General features: G+C 42.3%; 2 protein-coding genes across 6 annotated transcripts in view; one reads left to right on the top strand and one right to left on the bottom strand.

Moving 5' to 3' along the window:
• The window catches only part of GPR176 (G protein-coupled receptor 176), a 32,773-nt gene extending 25,571 nt beyond the window's left edge, over positions 1–7,202 (bottom strand). For both annotated transcript variants that reach the window (XR_015772922.1, XM_005520346.3), the window contains exon 1: positions 6,253–7,202. Coding sequence is in view for 1 of the 2 variants with exons in the window: in XM_005520346.3 (XP_005520403.1) it covers positions 6,253–6,481 (229 nt within the window). In the remaining variant the exon portion in view is untranslated. The remainder of the gene's footprint in view (positions 1–6,252) is intronic.
• Positions 7,203–12,088: 4,886 nt separating this feature from the next.
• Positions 12,089–18,519, top strand: part of EIF2AK4 (eukaryotic translation initiation factor 2 alpha kinase 4) — a 37,879-nt gene continuing 31,448 nt past the window's right edge. For 3 of the 4 annotated variants that reach the window (XM_014249913.2, XM_014249912.2, XM_005520348.3), the window contains exons 1-4: positions 12,090–12,323; positions 13,896–14,011; positions 15,120–15,222; positions 17,760–17,933. In XM_014249913.2, the coding sequence (XP_014105388.1) occupies positions 12,171–12,323; positions 13,896–14,011; positions 15,120–15,222; positions 17,760–17,933 (546 nt within the window). In that variant the 5' untranslated portion in view covers positions 12,090–12,170. Of the gene's footprint in view, positions 12,324–13,895; positions 14,012–15,119; positions 15,223–17,759; positions 17,934–18,519 lie in introns of all 4 variants that reach the window. The other variant, XM_088057197.1, reaches the window with a different exon arrangement.

The raw sequence follows: 18,519 nt of genomic DNA, 5'->3' as shown, positions 1-18,519 counted from the left end.
ATGTATACAAAATCCTTTTTTTTCCTCCACAAAGCACTTCACTAGTATACATCTCCTATATGATCTCAGAGCCTCATCTTAACCAAGTATCAAAAATAATTATTTCCTAATAAGTTATATTAGGAAATATAATTACAGGCTCACCTCCATGAAGATGAAGGAGCAGAGAGATAGCAAGTGTGGGAACCTCAAAATCTTATTCAGAGAAAGTAGCCCCTGCCCCAAACCCTTCCCAGAGAATGAGACTATATGCCAAAGTCCGTAATACGGATTTTATTTAACGATGAATGTGAGGTAGAAATAAAAAAGGGAGGGGGAGGAGTGGAGAGATCAAGGACAAAATAGTCACCACCTGTGGATCCAGTGATACTCTGTTGGTCATTCTTCACCCTGGGCTTCTCAGTGGGGGGGATCCCAGGGTCATTCAAAACTTTTTGCTATTTATACATCCTAGCAAACAAAGGAATTAATGCTCATTGACTACACAATTCTCTTATTCTGTTGGCTAAATTACTTCCTCACCTCTAAGGCTAGTAAGTCCACATTCTTATTCTTGGTCTTTTTTTGAGCTGGTGGGCTGTGAGTCAGTGGTTGCAATCTGCCCTTGCCAAAATTACCTTTTAGGGAATCCGAGCTGATTTCAGCACAGCTGCTGAGCTGGCTTTCCTTGAGGCTTGTAAATCCAGCATTATTTGTGTCCATTACCAGTGATAGATTCTTCTCCCCAGGCTTTCTTAACATGTCTGAGATAACACCTGGACAATGGTATCCTCCTTTATCTTATCTCAGGTTCCCACTGTGGTGTCTTATCTTACAGTCCAAGATCCAGGTATCCAGCCATGGTGGTTTGGGTAGGAACAAGTGTGGGAAACCAGAGGGAAAATGAGATAAAAGGCATCTATAAATGGGCATTTGGTTTGTACACTGGTCTGGCCACACCCTGCACCTATCAGCACAGTCTGTCCACCCTTCTCATTAAACTCCATTTCCAACTCTTCTCATGGGTGTGGGGCTCTCTCCTCCATGGACCTGTGAGCAAACAGAAATCCAAGTGCAGTAACTGGGGAAAGAGCATGGGACATCAGGACTGATGCATCAGGAGGGCAATGCCTGGAGAGACAGAGTGAGGATTTGTGTGGGTGTGTGTCAGTATGTGACCGTGACTGAACATCAAGCCAGACCAGCCAGCAAGTAGGAGACGCTCAGGAGGCAAGCACTGGTGTGGCCATGGGTGTGACCCAGGTAACCACAGGGGACAAGGGGGCTCTGAAAATTGTCCAGCAGAGGACCAGGAGTTCCAACCCAGCTCCTGGAGAGAGACATCTACATCTGTGTGTCTGTGTGTGAGGGAACTGGGAGACAAGAGGATCCCAAGCCAGCTACTCTGTAGACTGGGAGTCTAAGATCAGCTGCTACAGAGTGATCCATATTGGCTTATATATCTGTATACTTATATATTTTATACTTATATATTTTATATAAATATGCATGTTTGCCTCTTGAGAACACATGCTCAGCCTTACTATTGCTCATTCTGAGGACATGAAGCTGCAGCAGGAACACCTATACAGGCCTACAGGATTCAGCAGCACTGCCAGCACCTTTTGTGGAGATGTATACAACTTCCTAGATCTTGAAAAATGCCCCTAAGTGGCAAACTTACTTTTTCCAACATCACACAAATAAGAAATTAATTAAAGATTAACAGAATAGAATAAACCCCTCATTTAAGAGCTCATGACGCCTGCCTAACAGCAAGCCAATAAATGAAATCTGTAACAGAACTAACACTATTTAAAATTCTTGCTAAGTGTGTGGGTTCATTCATGCCTGAAATACTTACTGCCTATAACATCAATACAAAATCTTGTATCCAGATTTTCACTTTAGTTCAAAACAGTGGAGTGATACATACCAGCAGGCATTTCAGCAACTGTAACTGACAGTAAAAAGCAAAACATGACATCCAGTCACTTAGTTAAAGAGCTGTGGTTCATAGCTCTCATTAAAGTGTTCACAAAGGGAGTACACACAGTAAAATGACTGGTATGAATCAGTTTCTCCCTAAATAGTATCAGTCTACAACTTCCTCACAAGGGGAGGCAGAGGGGCAGGCACTGATGTCTTCTCTGTGATCACTAGTGACAGGATCTGAGGGAACGGCCTGAAGCTGTGTCAGGGAAGGCGTAGGCTGGATATCAGGAAAAGGTTTTTCATCCAGAGGGTGGCTGGGCACTGGAACAGGCTCCCCAGAGAAGTGAGTAGCAGAGGACAAGAAGCATTTGGACAATACTCTCGCGCACATGGTGTAGTTCTTGGGGCTGTCGTGTGTAGGACTAGGAGTCAGACTCAATGATCCTTGTGTGTTCCTTCCAACTCAGCATATTCTGTGATTCTAGGATCGGTGGGGATAAGTTTAACATCCTTGACACACATGACCTTTAGATACATTGGTTAACCCACCCAACACATGTCTGAGGAACTCTTCAGCGCACAGTATCCCCACAGTATTGGGCACGTGCATTTTGGGTATAAATCACTGCATCTCACACTTCCAGGCTAGGTAAAGGGCTGTTTTACCAAAGCCTCTCTTTTAAAAGGCAGCAGCAGTGCTACCTGAAGGGCCCCTCAGCCAACACCAGACAAGGTCTCCATGGCAACAGGGGCCCCAGCACTCTCACAACCCCGCTTCTTCACCCTTTCCTCAAACTCAATTTTTATTCCAAAGAGAATTGCTTAGCAGTTCAACTGAACACACATAAGAAATAAAAGCATAACATCTATTCCAGGCAGACTTTACAAAGGTGCATCCTGAACTGAGCTTCACTGCAGCACAGTCCATGATTCCTGGGGCTTAGAACCACCCATACAAAACTGCAGGGGAAAATTATTACTACAGTGTTATGATACTGCAATATGTTATTACTATGCAGTTAGTATTACATGCAACCACCACTCATATCACCATTTGTCTGATGCCTCTTTTTAGACTTGATTTTCAATCACTTTTTGCTTTGCCAAACTTTATTTCAGCTAATTGGCCACTAAGTTAATCCATGCATTTCTCCCATCCTTTTTATCTCCCTTTCAAACTAAGCTCACTGTGCATACTGGTTCCAAGAGCTCTTTGGAGACCCTTTTCATCTCCAGGATCTCATCCCACTGCTCACACTCAACTGAACACAGCTGCAGCCACCTCTGGTGACCTCTCCCCACCAAAACTCAGAAGTAATACACTCTCTTTCTTCTTTCAAACCTAAAGTAATAATTCGTCTCTGCAGACTGATTCCTTCTAATGGCAAGATCAGTGTTGCTGTACTCCTATATTCACCACAAAACTGATCTTAAGAATCTTTTTTGATAAAAAGAAAGCTATTAAAAATTTACTCACTTGGAAAAGGTGTCTTATGTCATCCCAAGCTTAAAACAAGGGGAAAAAAAAAGTTTGACTCTTCCTTGCCTTCAGCAGGTATAATGAAACACTCAGCACTGTTTTGTCATGTCACAGTCAGAACTAACACAAGAATTAATCCTAGTGTTCCAAGTCTTCCCACAGGTCTCAAACAGAGGTCTTAAATGGGAGAAAATAAAACTATAACATGCATACAGCTGCTCATCTAGCAGCTCTCATAGCTGACAACATTCTTCTGTGCAGCAGGTAAATAAAATTCACAACGCCAACTGTGATTCTTCCCCCTTGCAGGACCTGGACCTCTCCATGCTGTAGACTCCTGCTAATGTCAGACCCCTGTAATCATTATCAAGACTGAGTCATATAGGTTTGTTCCATTTCAAACTGAAACTAAAAATAATTTCTTCCTCTGAAAGGGTAATGCTATTTTATCAATAGCAAAGTGCCTTGGGTGCACACTGATGATGTGAAATGCACAAGTTGCACATCCACCCAAACCAGAAAGGATTCAAACCCACACATCCTACCCCTGAGGGGTGTGACCCCCACCTCAGTCTTTAGGGAGGATAGTCTTATCCACCTACTGAAGGGCTGCCCCTCTGCACAGAGGAACCTGGGACTCACCAGAACAAAGAACCACTATTCTGCAGTTTAACCAAGGGGCTCACCTGATGGAGAAAACAGCAAGACACCACTCACACTCTAAGGACCATGGCAGAGAAAAAAATGACAACTTAATTAACAGCATTTGTGCAAGCATTAAGTGTGAGGTAAATATCCAGTTGTTATGCCTTGCTGATGCAGAGATACTGTCCAGCATTTGAACATGCAAAACGTCTGGCATATATGAGAGTTGAGCACACAGGCACCAAAGCCCTGAGACCTTCTGGAGACGTAGCTTTCTTTCCATTCAGCAAAGAAGAAATGGTAGTACATTCATTAGGTTGGTAGAAGACATTTTTAAGACTCCAAAGTTTTCAGCCGTTATGACAGTACATATCATAAATGTTTTAAATTAGCATTTCAGGGACACAGGGAGACTATAAGCAAAGGCAGTTTCAAAACCATACTTAAAACTGGTTTCCATCACTGTAAATACATGAGGCCCACTGCTAACATTTGTCATTGGATAGTGCATTTTCATCATTTAAAAAAACATATTATTTCCTCCCCTGTTTAGCTCTTTATTAGGCCTGGAAAAGTTGTTGATCTGGAAGTTTCATCAGCCTCCCAGCCATACAATTGGCAAATAAACCCCTTGTGACATGTAATGTTTTCTCACAATGTAAGGTCCACCTCTTGAAACCAATTACGGGAGTATCAAACCACACCTTACATTAGTTTTCAAAATTTTGTATCTATGGTATTTTTTGGTTGGTTGGCTGGTTTCTAAAAACTCCTAGGTGCTGAAAGAATGATTATATGATAATGTCTGTTTTCATCTTCACATAAATTTGGAGGATCCATGCTCATGAAACTAAATTGGGACATATGACTCAAATTTATTCTCTTAAAGGTTCAAAACCCAAATAATAAAGAATTAAAATTCTGAGTTTTCTCATCTAGTCTTGTTATTTTAGGACACTGCTGGCTATTGTTTTGTGACAGCTACAATGCCACATACAAAAAAAAAAGAGTACCTATCCTAATAGTATCCTTTCCCCACACTATGTGCTAAATAGAAAAAAAGCAAGAACCGTGAGGATTATCCCAACTGAAAAGAGGAATAATTGATGCCAAAAGACTCAGTGATTTACAGAAATAACCAGTAAGTCCACTGTTGACTGGGACTCAACACTGTTCCATGACTGTTCCATCATCTTCTTAAGAATTATTTAAGTGACATTAAATATTACCAAAAGGAGATAGATATAAGAATTTGTTACCATGATCAGAAAAATGGGTTTTAACATTACTCAAGATCAGGAAAATCCAAAAACAAAACCTCGATAAAATAAGCCAATGACCATCAGCAAATTCCCATCAACAAATTCCTGCTGAACTCCCTTATGAAAGGTGGATGTTTTCTCAGTCAAACCCTGTGTGTAAAGCTTTGAATGATTGAGATAGTGGTGACATTTTACTGAAACTCAGCTTACTTATCTCCCAAATAGTGATAACTTGACTTACCATAAGGCTTCTTTTTTTTTCCCTAAGAAATGCACACATATTCCTAACAAAACTATAAGCATCAAGAAAGCAAATGCACACAGTAAAATCAGTAAAATTATATAGCAATAGCTTACTACTACATATCTAAACTATGATTCCTACTGTAAGAGTATAGAGGAGGCGAGATTGCACATGGTTATACATATTTACAGTATAATGTACTTTCAAAGGATTTATTTAAAATCTGCGGGACACAGACACCAAATTACTGCAAAATGAAACAAAAATTCAGCAAAACTTGTTTGAAACACTCCACACCCTTTTTACGTTAAAGAGAACAGATCCCATTGCAGCTGAAAATAAGCATGTCATCAACCCATTTAATTTCTGCCCGTTTAAATTCTGACAGAAAAGCTTACTAAGTAATACATACATATATTGATATATATATCTATGATCACATATCATATAGATATATTATCATATCTATATGATATATATATATATATCATCTCATCCGTGACAAATACATTTTATAGAAAGAGCTTTTATACAAGGAACTTGAAATCAAACAGCTGAGGACCAGAAATGCACTAAGAGTCACGAAGGCAGACAATAATGCCAGTTACCTTTTGGTCTGCAGTCCCTGGCTGCAAGGATTAAAAAAAAAATTAAACACTAAAAAAAAAAAAAAAAATCAACAAAAAACTCCAGCAACTCTCACTCACCCAGCAGAGAGCCCACGAAGATGACAACCTGCACGGTGGTGGTGAAGTGCCGGTAGCTCTGCTCCTCACCGTGCTCCTCGCTCTCCGCGGCGCCCGCCTCGCTGGCATTCCCGCCCTGCCACACCATCCGCGCGGCCGAGGCGTTCCCCATCTCCAGAGCTCTGCTGACCGCCGGCGACGGACCATGGTCGCTTTCATTCATCAGCACCCAGCTTCTGTCGTACCCCATGGCGAAGTTCCCGCCTTTCTCACTGTCACACAGCTTGCCCAGCCCTTGCGTTTAGTGAATGAACGGAGCCCACAGGCAAAAGGACGCTTCTGAGGATAAAGCCCGGTCTCTGCCTCTCGGAGGCATCTTCACCACATTCCTGTGTCCCGAGAAGCAGGGCTGGCTGTTCGCGTTTCCACCTTGTAAGTCATGACAGCCAGTAAACAAAAGCAGAAAACAAGCCAGGCTTCGCCTTCCGATCAGCTGTGCCATAGTTTTTGCTTCACACCGCCACAGGTCTCCTCAGCATGTTTTACCGCAATAAGCGGGAGAGAAGGAGTCACGGTCCCCAGAATCACACCCCACACCGCGGCTCATCCTCCAGCGGGTCGCGGCGCGCTCGCCTCGCACACGCTCGCACGGCCACGGGCACACTCCACGGCAAAACGGGCCTGCCAAAGTGGCGGGGCCACCAACTCCGTCCCCTCACTCCACTCTCAGCGTTGAGCTCTGGCTTTGCTCACAGCCCTGAGAAGGCAAAAGCATGGCTTTCCCCGTGGCATTTCTACTCCCGCTCTGCCCGTGGTGAGACACAGCTCCCTCCAGTCTCCCTGCTGGCTCTGCGAGGCGCTGGACGCCGCGCCGACCCTTACACAGCGTCCAGAGGCCAGTGACTGCCCGGGGGCTGCCGCTGCGCTCCCGCTGTTTCTGGGGGAAAACGAACTGAGGTTTCAATCGCAAGGCGGGGGGCGCTCGAGTGCCCAGTGAAGCGAGGCGGCTCCGCACGATCCCTGCGCGCCCCGCACTGAGCGCGGCGGGCAGCAACAGCCCTGCTCCTTCGTGCTCCCTCATCCCGGCGCGGGCGCAGAGCCGCCGCGGCCCCGCACTGCCAACGCCGCGGCTATGCCAGGCCGGGGCAGGAGCCTCCGCCCAGGCGCGCTCCCGAGGGCGGGCGCGCCGCCATCACGTAACCGCGGCGCTCGGCGGCGCCGCCATTTCGCTCGGGGGCTGTGGGAGCCGGCGGGAGCGGTTTAAACCGGTGTTTTAAAACTGGTCCCTGGTTCTGATGACAGACTTTCAAAAGACGGTGCTGGGTTCTAGATACGCATGTTCCTTGTTAAAATAGATATTTTCCTAAATGTATAAATTTCCAGAAAAGCTCTTCAGTGGACGCAATAAGTTCGGACATGGATTTTACAGACGGTGTGCATCCATATAGTGGGTACACGTTTGCCTTTAACTTTGCGGGCGTGCTTGTTAAATATTAAGCCAAAAAGGTTTCCAGCCAGTGGCTGCCAGTCTGGAGTGCCCTGGGAAGAGAAGCTATCCATGTGCTCAGCCCCTGCACAGAAAAGCTTCTTTAGGGACCCCACACACATGAGATGAGTTCCAGTGACATTGGCGCAGTCTCCTGCAATGTGAACTTCGGTGATCCAGGACACAGCTAGGTGCTGTGCCATGGATTCAAAGCCATTTGCTGACCACAGTGTTGCAATTTGGTTCAATAAACTGTATTATTAAGATAGTAACAAACGTTAATAGTTAGCATTAGTTGACATTAGTAGTAGTTATGCTAAGGCTTGGTAGGCCACATGTAACCTGCAGATGAACTATATAGCAGATATTGCAATGTAAGCAGTGTAACTAGGAGATAATCTAGGAATGTACCTTTTGGCAAAACTTAAATGTCAGAGAGATAATCGTACCAAGTAGTGAAAGAGAAGTAAGAAATTGTGATGATGAAGAAATCGTGTAGAAAACATATAAAAACCCTGTGAATTTTCTGTGAAAGGGGGCTCTGTCTTTGGACGCTAGTCCACAGGCTCCCGGGCCCTCAATAAAGCACCGCATAAACGACTTCGGTTGTTTGTGTTTTCTTCGGATCGGGCAACAACAGGGATAGGGGACTGCCATTGTCCCATCCCACCACAGGTCCTGGAGGCTGTTGGCCAAGCCTCTGCTTGTACCTCCATGTGTTTCGGGCCAGCCATTTGCAGCCTCCTCTCATTCCTCTGGGAGTTCATTGCTCCAGCCTCTTTTCTAGTAATTAGTGTCTCTGATTCACTGTGATTGTGGCGTCAGACTCACTCACCCTCCTACCTTTTCCTCTCACCTATAACTCATTTCCTTTGTCCACCCAGTCCCATCTTTCCCCACTTTCCCAGGCAATAATCAGCAGCTTTCACCATGCTTTCCCTTCATGTTTACTTTCCTGAGATATGCAAACAGGCTTCTTTCTCCTTTTGGCCTCCCGCATTCCTGTGGCCAATGTCTGTAACCAGAGTCTGACCTCAGTCCCTTCACTTCCCAGCCACCTGCAAGGTGCTTTTCCTCACACAGCTGTCCCTTTCTTCAGTTCCTTCATTGGTACAGAATAATGACCAAGGAGCCAGGCAAAACCTAATGTTTACTATCTACAGCCTACAGTGTGCACCCTCTGCATTGTCTTTGCATAGATCTGCATGGTCAAGTAAGATTGAGTTGTCTAAAGGAAAAGGTCCTGTGGATATAAGATGGTCCAGGTTTGACTTAGGCATGGAGCAGAACAGAAGTGGTAGGACTGGAACTTTGAAGGACAGTGTTGCCAAAAAATAAATGTCTTCCTGATTAAAAGTAATTTAAATATTAAAATGTTCATACCTGCATATGCTAATAAGCTTAATGAAGTACCTGCTACCACATAAATTACTATTACTCAACTCTCTGCTTAGACCCTGCTATAGGTAATGTAGAAGGAGGGGAATCAGATTGCACTGTATGTGAGGAGGGTAAACTTGTTAGGAAAAAGACTCTAAAAGACCTTAGAGACAGTTGTCAGGCTACTCTCCTCTCCCTCCTTCCAAGTGGAGATGCTGTCTTGGTAAGGGTCTACCTGCTATTATTATTACCCAAGTTAACACAACGTTATCATTAGAGCTCTATCCCAGCTAGTGCATATATATTCTGATTATATTATATTATATTATATTATATTATATTATATTATATTATATTATATTATATTATATTATATTATATTATATTATATTATATTATATTATATTATATTATATTATATTATTATTATATTATATTATTATTATATTCTGTTGCTTCAATAAATCACATTAGTTGTGAATCTGTGCTCAGTAGTTCCCATTGAACATGACCAGACATGTAATGCCAGTTTGGTTACAATCAGAATAAGCCCAGCTGCACACAGCCCCTCTGATCTCTGGAGACTAGCTGGAATGCAAGAGGTTTTATTTTCTGCCAAATTTCTTACTCTTAACACTCAGAACCTTTTCCCTCTCTCCTGCACTTCACATAGGAAGGCTGACTTCCCCTCCACATGCACATGGGGAAGTGAAAGCACATTCTCACAACTCAATTAAATTTTATTTGATATAATTAAATTTTAATGTTGTGGGATGGAGTTTTAAATTTTGTCTTAAAGTTTGGAAGGGAAGCTTCTGTCCAGATGCAGTCTGGCACATGTTTGGGGCAGGTGGATGTTCACTGTATTCCAGTAAACCTGTGCTGAGCATGTGAATACTCCCTGCAGTTATGTAATTTGGTTTAGTTCATGTAGGTTTTCACAAGGCTAGCTAGCAAACCCAGAGCACTGAAAAAAGGTTGTCTCTTCTTCCTCATCAAATTTTCGCACTCCAGCTGGAGTACAAGACCTTTAAAAACAAATTCTCAGTATGTTTTTATGATTATGTTATTTTACCCTGTCTTTCTTCTTGGAAACAATGAATCATTATAGAAGTAATTAAGGGGAAAAATAGTTTGAGGTAGACATCTGGGCATCTAGAACATTTCATCTTAACTGGTTGAATTTTTGCCAAGTCACAAAGTAGGGGAAAGTTGGACAGCTTTAAAAGGCATATTGTTACCTGGCCCACCCACTGCTGTACAGTGTAACAGGGGAGAAATTTCCCATGTGCTGGGCTGTGTGTCCCACACCACGTGCTTGGGAAGTATAAAACCACAATTGCTGTTAAAGGAAATTTTGCTGACATTTCTTAATTGCTTACTGCATCATGTCTTCTAACTGGCCATTCTTGCTGTGTCTTTGTGTGGGACAGAAGATGAATCTGTGGTCTAGGCACTTTTATTTCCAGTCTTTAACACAGGGAAATTTTTTATTTATTACATACAAATTGATAACAAGCATACCCAACTGCACCAGAGGAAACTCCAGTGACCAGTTACAGTGCCCCAGGTCACAGCTGACTGAGCAAAAGGACGTCTCTCTTGTTGCTAGATAAACACTAAACATCTTTGGTCATGCATTTCCCACCAAAAAGCAGATGAAAGACCCCGCCACTGAAGATACGCTCTAGAAACAGTGTGGAACAGAGACCTGCATCACAACAGTGATACAATTTAACACTTGGTTTTCGTTTGATACTAAGGATATTATTTAAGTGCAACTGAAAGATAAAGTATGCATGGAACAACCTTTTAATTTCAGAAGGACAAATTGAGGGCTATAGAAACCGATCATTAGTGTAAATGATCTCTCTGTAACAGAAGTCTGTACTCAAAGGTCAAGGAGTAAAGTCAAAGTCACCAAAACTCCATTCATATATCTGGGTGCGTGGTAGCAAGCTGCAGACTACTGAAACATTTTTCTTTGCCTGGGGATTACTCACCTATTAGATAACTTTGTGTGTATGAATTTACTTGCCGTTTCTTTATGAAGATCCCAAAACTTTAAAGACTCCATCTTGGGGCAGTCCTTAGTAGTAGTTACCATGTGAAGTGTCTGAAGGAAAGCACATTTCCTTCTCTGGTTATCACTGCTCCCCTGACAAGCCCCGGGTGCCTCTCTCTGGCAGGTCCACCAAGGACACCCGGCCGCCTCACTTTTTATTTGCAGTCCAACCAAAGACATTTCGCCCTCCACCTGCTATTACTCACTACAGCAATTGTCGGTGGGAACCGTTTTACAGTTTTCACAGGAACTTGTATCCTGCCCAAGCTCTACATTAAATCTATTATGAAATTCGTGGTTATTTTTTCCCTTTTGTGAATCTTTCTCAAGGTCAATTTAAAAAAAACTACACAGTATACAACTGTTTTTGCTGCATATCTCTGTAATGCAGATATACCTGGAGGCATATCTTGAGGGAGTTCAGACAGGACACCAGAAAAGGTTCTTCACCCAGAGGGTGGTTGGTCACCGGAACAGGTATCCAGGGAAGTGGCCACGGCGCCAAGCCTCACAGAGTTCGGACAGTGTTCTTAGTCCCACTGTTTAGTCCTAAGGAGTCCCGTGAGGATCCTTATGGATCCCTTCCAATTCGACGCGTTCCTGGAGACGAACCGCTGAGCCCCAGGCGGCGCCAGCGGACCCGGCCCCCGGCTCCTCCTGCCGCCGCGCCGGCGGAGGCGGTGCCGGGCCGCTCTCGGGCTCCAGTCCCAGGGCGGCAGCGCGGGAGGCGGTGCCGGGCCGCGATCGGGCTCCAGTGCCAGGGCGGCAGCGCGGGAGGCGGTACCGGGCTGCTCTTGGGCTCCAGTGCCAGGGCGGCAGCGCGGGAGGCGGTACCGGGCTGCTCTTGGGCTCCAGTGCCAGGGCGGCAGCGCGGGAGGCGGTACCGGGCTGCTCTTGGGCTCCAGTGCCAGGGCGGCAGCGCGGGAGGCGGTGCCGGTTCGCCCCCGCTCCAGTGCCAGGGCGGCAGCGCGGGACCCGCCATGGCCGCTGTGCGCCCCGGCCGCTGACATGGCCGGGGCCAGCGGCGGGCGGCAGCAGCCGGCGGAGCTCCCCGCAGAGCCGCCGGAGAGCTACCAGCTGCGGCAGGAGAACGAGCTCCAGGTGCTGGAGTCCATTTACGGGCAGGACTTCCAGGACCTGCGGCAGAGCCAGGCCTGGAAGGTAGCGAGCGGGGTCCGGGCGCAGCGGGCCGGGCCGGGTCGGGTCGGGTCGGGTCGGGTCCCGTCCCGTCCCGGTGCGGAGCGCGGTTGACGCTGCCTCGCTGGCGCCGGTGCTTGTCCTCCTTGCCTGACGGCGCGGCCGGCCGCCTTCGCGATTAATTCTCGAGACAGAAGCGCTCGCTCCGTAATCGGTGCTGTGCTCGTAAATTGCATTTTAATTAATTGTCAGGCTTTTAAAAAATTGCCTCTTAATTCATTCCTTAACCTACTAATTACATACCTGCTCAATGAATTCATCTCGTTGGTATACACGATGGTATTTGAATAGTTGCTACATGCTGTGGTTTTGTCACAGTGCACCTATTTCCAGGATAATAACTTTTGCTTTCATTTTTAGAGGTTTGGGGTTTTTTAGTTGTAACTAGTTAATGCTTGGCTCTGGTACTCACTACTCTCTTCCATTTGTCTTTTGTGTCCACATCAAATTGATATTTCCTTTCCAGCTGTGTCCACGATATTGTTTTCCTGTACCTGGAGATAATGGCCACTCTGTTCTGTTTCACAAGTTCACTTTTACTCTTGTTTCTTTTTGCATTCTTTTGTCTTGAATGTCTACAATATATCCTCTGCTTTCTTTTGTGTCAGAGACTTGGTCTTAGTTTTTTTGCAGCAAGTTATGACTTTTTTTCTCTTTTTATGAAGTTTGGTAAGAACAATCTTAGTAACTTTTTGGGTTTTCAGAAGTGTTCACTGTGTATTGAAGATCATATCTGACATCCTCTTCACTTGACATGTTCCCCTCCTTGCTAGAAAAGCAAAGGGGATAGTTAACCATCTGTTTCTGTATTTGTTATTCCATGTGGTCTTAGTTCCCTCCCTGTTTTTCATGTTACTAAGGGCTGGGTTGTTTTCTTGTTGTTTATTGTTAAACCTAATTGAAAAGAATAAGTTGGGAATGCTTATATGGCCATATTTTACTTTATTCTGGTTTTGAGTAGGTGATTTGGACAGGGTGGGAATGGGAAGGCTTGTTAAAATTCTGGTTTATGGCAAAACACAAAAAAATGCACTGTCCATTTGTTTGGCTGTATAAGACATATATTAATGTGACATTGTGGTCTGCTGCCATGTCAGAAAATAAAATAATGCCTGTGTTAGTAACCTAAACACAAAAGAAAAATGCTGGTTTTATAATGAAGGCTTTAGTTTGTGATACAAATAACCTGTGTTAAGTTTATTTATTTTTTCTCTACTGCTATCTTACAGTAAGCAGAATACAAAAGTTTTATTATAGAACCTCATTTTTGCTGAGTCTGAATCATTCTTCTAATGCCTGTTGCTACACTTATCTGAATAAGCTGTAAAATTATACTGGATAAACCACGGTAGTCAGGGGACCATTTCACTCCTACTGAGCAATGTCAACACATTAGTGTATTTTTTTCATGGTTTGTATAGTCTAAACTGTATTCTACTATAATATAATGTATTCTATATAATATAGAGTTGTGTGTTCTCATTAAAACAAAACCAAACAACCCTTATCAATCAGAAGTTTTGTTTTGCATTTTAGGTACGACAGCCTCCTGAAATTAATTTAGTTCTGCGTCCTCAGGGATTGACTGGTGCTAATGAAGTGTATGCCAAAGTTGACCTGTGGGTCAAGTGTCCACATACTTACCCTGATACGTAAGTGAACGTAAAATACAACCTTTTTTCTCTGCTTTCCACAGTGAAATGTAAGCTGAAAAAACATGTAGTTTTATTCATCACTCTTAGTCTTGCTTTCTGCACATCAGTATTTATTAAGCCTGGGGTAGTTTATAATACACAACGTTAAATTTTGACACGTGAATTGGATTTAGTCTTTTGTTCAATGGAGAATAGTTGGGATGAGTTTGACAGTGCAAAACTGCAGCCCCAGTTTGTAGCTTGGAGGTACATAAACACAGGTGTACCTGCCACCATTTTAGGGCCCTTGTTAAACTTCTTCATCTCCTGACTTTCACCCGAGACAGACCAAATCTCCTTTTTATTTAAAGCCATCTCTTGTTCTGTTTTCTGTTGGATTAGCCTTGGAATGAGTTCTCCATAGAGAGTGTAGAAGGTGACCAGCCTACCCCAGCATTTTGTGTTGGCAGGTGATTTCTGGGTTGTGTTACCCTGTGCTGTATTTTATTCAGTCCTTATACCACTGACAGTCCAAAACATAACTCACTTCAGTCCATCCATTTGTGCTGTAGAAGGGCAATGCTATTCCTTACTGAGTGATAGCTCAGTTATACCCTCTAACAAGGATGTAACAGCTACTCTCATTTTTTTTGTTTTAGTTTAAAATAACACACCTTCAGACATTTTGCTTGTTTATTTTAAATACCTTTTTCAATCTAGATGATATTTATTTATTGCATTTGTTTCTTGGGGTTTGTGCAACCTTTGTGATGGAGATAAATAAATTATAAGTATCTGAATATTATGTTAGTAATGTTTTAAATGGCTGGCTCAGTAAGTTAGCAGTTAAGAGCTGAATTATGAGAGTCTGCAGGGTTTCTTTGGTTGTTCTCCTGTTAAGTGTTACCAACAGGTAATCTACAACTGGAAAATTCGATGATAGGGAATATAATACAGTGTTTCTGACTTGTCTGTCAGAATCTGTTATACAGTGTCTTCTGCTTCTGAGCACTGACTAATTGCCAAGTGACTATGAATTTCCTTCCTTTTCCCTCACAGTTTTTATCCAAATCTTGTTTTTTACTCTCAGTTTTTCTAATGAGGACTTTTTCTTGCTGTCCCTCAGAGTTCCTGAAATACAACTAAAAAATTCCAAAGGCTTGTCAAATGAGAAAATAAATGAACTAAAATGCAGGCTAGCTGAACTGGCAAAACAGCGCTGTGGAGAGGTAAGAGCTTTTCACTTCCTTGAGAAATAGACTCTGGACCTGAATAGTTCTAAAGATGTATAGTATAATATAGTGGAATACATCCACATTGGAAGTGCTAGTTGCATTGCTTTTAAGGAAAGAGGGACTATCTTTCTTAGGAATGTTTCTAATTAATAAAAGTTCAGATTATGGACACTCTCAAAATCCAGTGCATGTATAAATACTGCAAGCTTTATTCCTGTTTAAAGGAAGATATTTGGAGAAAAAAAAAAAAAAGGGCAGTGCTAACTGTTAAACTGGGAGCTTTCTGTACTTTTCAGATTAATTTGAGTATCATAAGAGGCCATATCTGTTTAAGCAACCTGGGGAGCTCTTCCATGTGATCTTGCTCACCTAATGCTGAACTGAAGCGCAAGAGACCTTCCTTCCAACACCAGCTCAACACTTCATAGCACAGTCACTCCATGCCATTGTGCCATTTTTATTTCTGTGTTTAGGAGTAGTGATACTTGAGTTTCTCTGGAACTGGGTAAAAAGGGAAAGATTGGAAAGCCTTTTATCTATTTTAAGGGATTATATACAACTTAGGTATCATTAATACAAAACATACCCATTCTGTTGTTGTTGAGGACTGCAATGATTTAAAGCATTACAAGGTAACAAAGAATTTTTGGTCAAAAGAGGGGTTTTGGCATGTTTCTCATTGTTATTTGGAAGTGTTGCAGGTGAACACATTTGAATAGCTCAATTTGCCTTTTTAAAAATGAGAATTACACAGCTGTGGATGTTATAATAGACTGGAGTGGGGTAATATTTTGCTTTCACTTTTCCAAGCCTGTCGACTTTACAGGTTTAGGAAGAGCTGTCTGTCACTCACTCCTGCTGCATCAAGCCTTTTTTCCTATTTGAATACCATACTTGTATTTTGATTGCCAATTTTTCTGCACTTATTTCAAAATAACTGTTTTAGCCAGATATGTTCTGTTCAATAACCAAAAATTTCCTCAAATTTTTCAGTATCTTTGGAAATTAGCAGTTTAATAATGTATTCTGGAATTTAGAGGTGGGGTTTTTTGTTTGCTGTATATTTTTTTCTAATGACAGTGTTATGGACAATTCATAGAAAGTACAAGGGTTAAAGTCTCTAAGTAACTGCAAAACCATGCAATATATACTTGGTCTGCTCAAAACTGACCACAAGAATTATTAGTCCCAGTTTGATTTCTAATCTCATTGAAGTGACCTCAAAATATCTCATACATTTTTCTAATGTTGATTTTCCAAAGAGAGAGTCATGCTTGCTTCAGCAATGTGTAGATGTGGTTGTGAGTTACGTGTATGGTACGCATTTTGTGTGAATGGCATGTGCAGTTGTCCTGAATTACTTTATCTGTAGCAGAAGGGAGATAACTTTTCTCTATGCCTTGACAGATACTCCTTGTTAAATTGTATTTTGTGATACAGAAAGTTTGACAATACCTTAACCACCTGTTGAAACTGAGCAGCAAACTGTTGGGGTTTTTTTAATTATTGAGTTTTTTCTTGTTGTTTTTCGGTGGGTGTTTTCATACATATGTGTACATGGAATGATTGCCTTGCCTTTTGAATAGTAACCTGGGAAAAATATTTCAGTTGTACATGTCAGATTTATGCATATTGTGCTGTTCTTTCTATTTTGGACTGCCTCCTGGCTTCCTTCTTACTTTCAAGCAGGGATTTGGAGTCTGAGAATCTTCTAAATGTCACCCGGTTAAGGCAGATGGTACAATTTAATGTGGCTGATCTCCCACCTGTACATGCAAATCCTGCTCAGTGGTGCTGCTGACTGCACCTTTGTCCTGTCCTATTCTTTAATTTTAGAGCTAAAATGGTCTCTTAGCACTGTGGATTGCTTGAATTAAAAAGGAGATGCTACTAGACTGCTGAAGCTTAAGCCCTGACAGGTCAATAGATCATCAGTACATACACAGTTCAAGTAAACAGTAGCTGAAAATTGATTCTAAGCAGCAAACCATGTAGCAGAATTCAGCTGAGCAGAGTTTTCAGTGCAGTTTTCATTTTAGTGGTTGTGGTTATATGAATATGGAATGCCTTATGTGACTTTACAGTCCCAGCTGGGGGACTGCTTTGCAGAGGAAGGGTTGGATTTGTGGTTAGCAGTGAAATAATAACTATTTCATAGCAGTAGTTGCAGTAACGGATAAGTGTGAAGGATTTCTTCTGTTGTAGCTCATATGTCATAAACCTTATCTTTGGGAACAGAAAGATTATGCCTAAAAGAAGATGAGAAAATGATTTTTAAATTTCACTTTTCTGTTAGAAAAATAAGATGGCTTAAGTTGTCTGACAGTAATTTTTGCCGTCTTTGCTAACGCAGTCAGGGATTTGTCCTGTTACAATTTATTAATAAATAAATTCTGAAAAAATAGTGAAATATGATAGAGTCTCCCTGATAAATAACAAAATTGACAGTAATGTTTCTGCTGTGTTGCTTTTTGGAATGCATATCATTTGTCTATCGTTTGACTCTGCATGTCATTCATATTTTCTTTCAGGTGATGATATTTGAACTAGCTGACCATGTACAGTCATTTCTCAGTGAGTATAATAAACCACCTTCCAAGTCTTTTCATGAGGAAATGCTAAAAAATCATCAAAAGGAACAGGAAAGATTGGCTCAGGAGGAATTGCGTAGGGCACAAGAAGTTAAAAGAAGAGAGGAGCAGGAGGTAAGAGAAATCAAAGTATGAATAACCATATATTCTTAACATAACCATGATTTTAAAATACCTCTGCATCATGGTGAGTTATAGTGAATTATTAACTTGTCAGACCTGCCAGTATGAGTAGATCAATATTTATTATATGAACTATCTGCTGCTGTAATTGTAATGTTTTAATGATGTGGTTTTAACCCAGGGAAATACTTATGCCTGAAACAAACCTAAATGTTGGTTCCTGATCCTATAAAAATCACTTATGAAAAGGACCTTTTACAAAATCTAAGCAAATGTAAATATTAAGTGCATTCCATCTTAAACTAGGAAGTGTTAGTCAGGTAGACAGGTATTGATACCTTTTTTCACACTTAGGATGACTGGAGCATTTGCTGTGACAGGCACCTCTAGAGAGCAACAAATTTAATCTGGAGAGGTGAACATCCTTCACTAGAAATGAGGGGATTCATCCAAGTCTCACAGGGGATAGTAGTATGGAGTCTCCACTCTGTGGGGAATATGGTTAGAGTAGCTCTGGTTTTTAAAAGATGGTTTGGATTTATCTCCCTGTCTTTTTTTTGTGTACGTGTGTCAGACT

Source organism: Pseudopodoces humilis, chromosome 7 (genome assembly GCF_049639895.1).
Source record: "Pseudopodoces humilis isolate 2021_Gansu_Grassland_sample_001 chromosome 7, ASM4963989v1, whole genome shotgun sequence".
Classification (NCBI taxonomy): domain Eukaryota; kingdom Metazoa; phylum Chordata; class Aves; order Passeriformes; family Paridae; genus Pseudopodoces; species Pseudopodoces humilis.
This window is presented reverse-complemented; position numbering and strand designations above follow the sequence as displayed.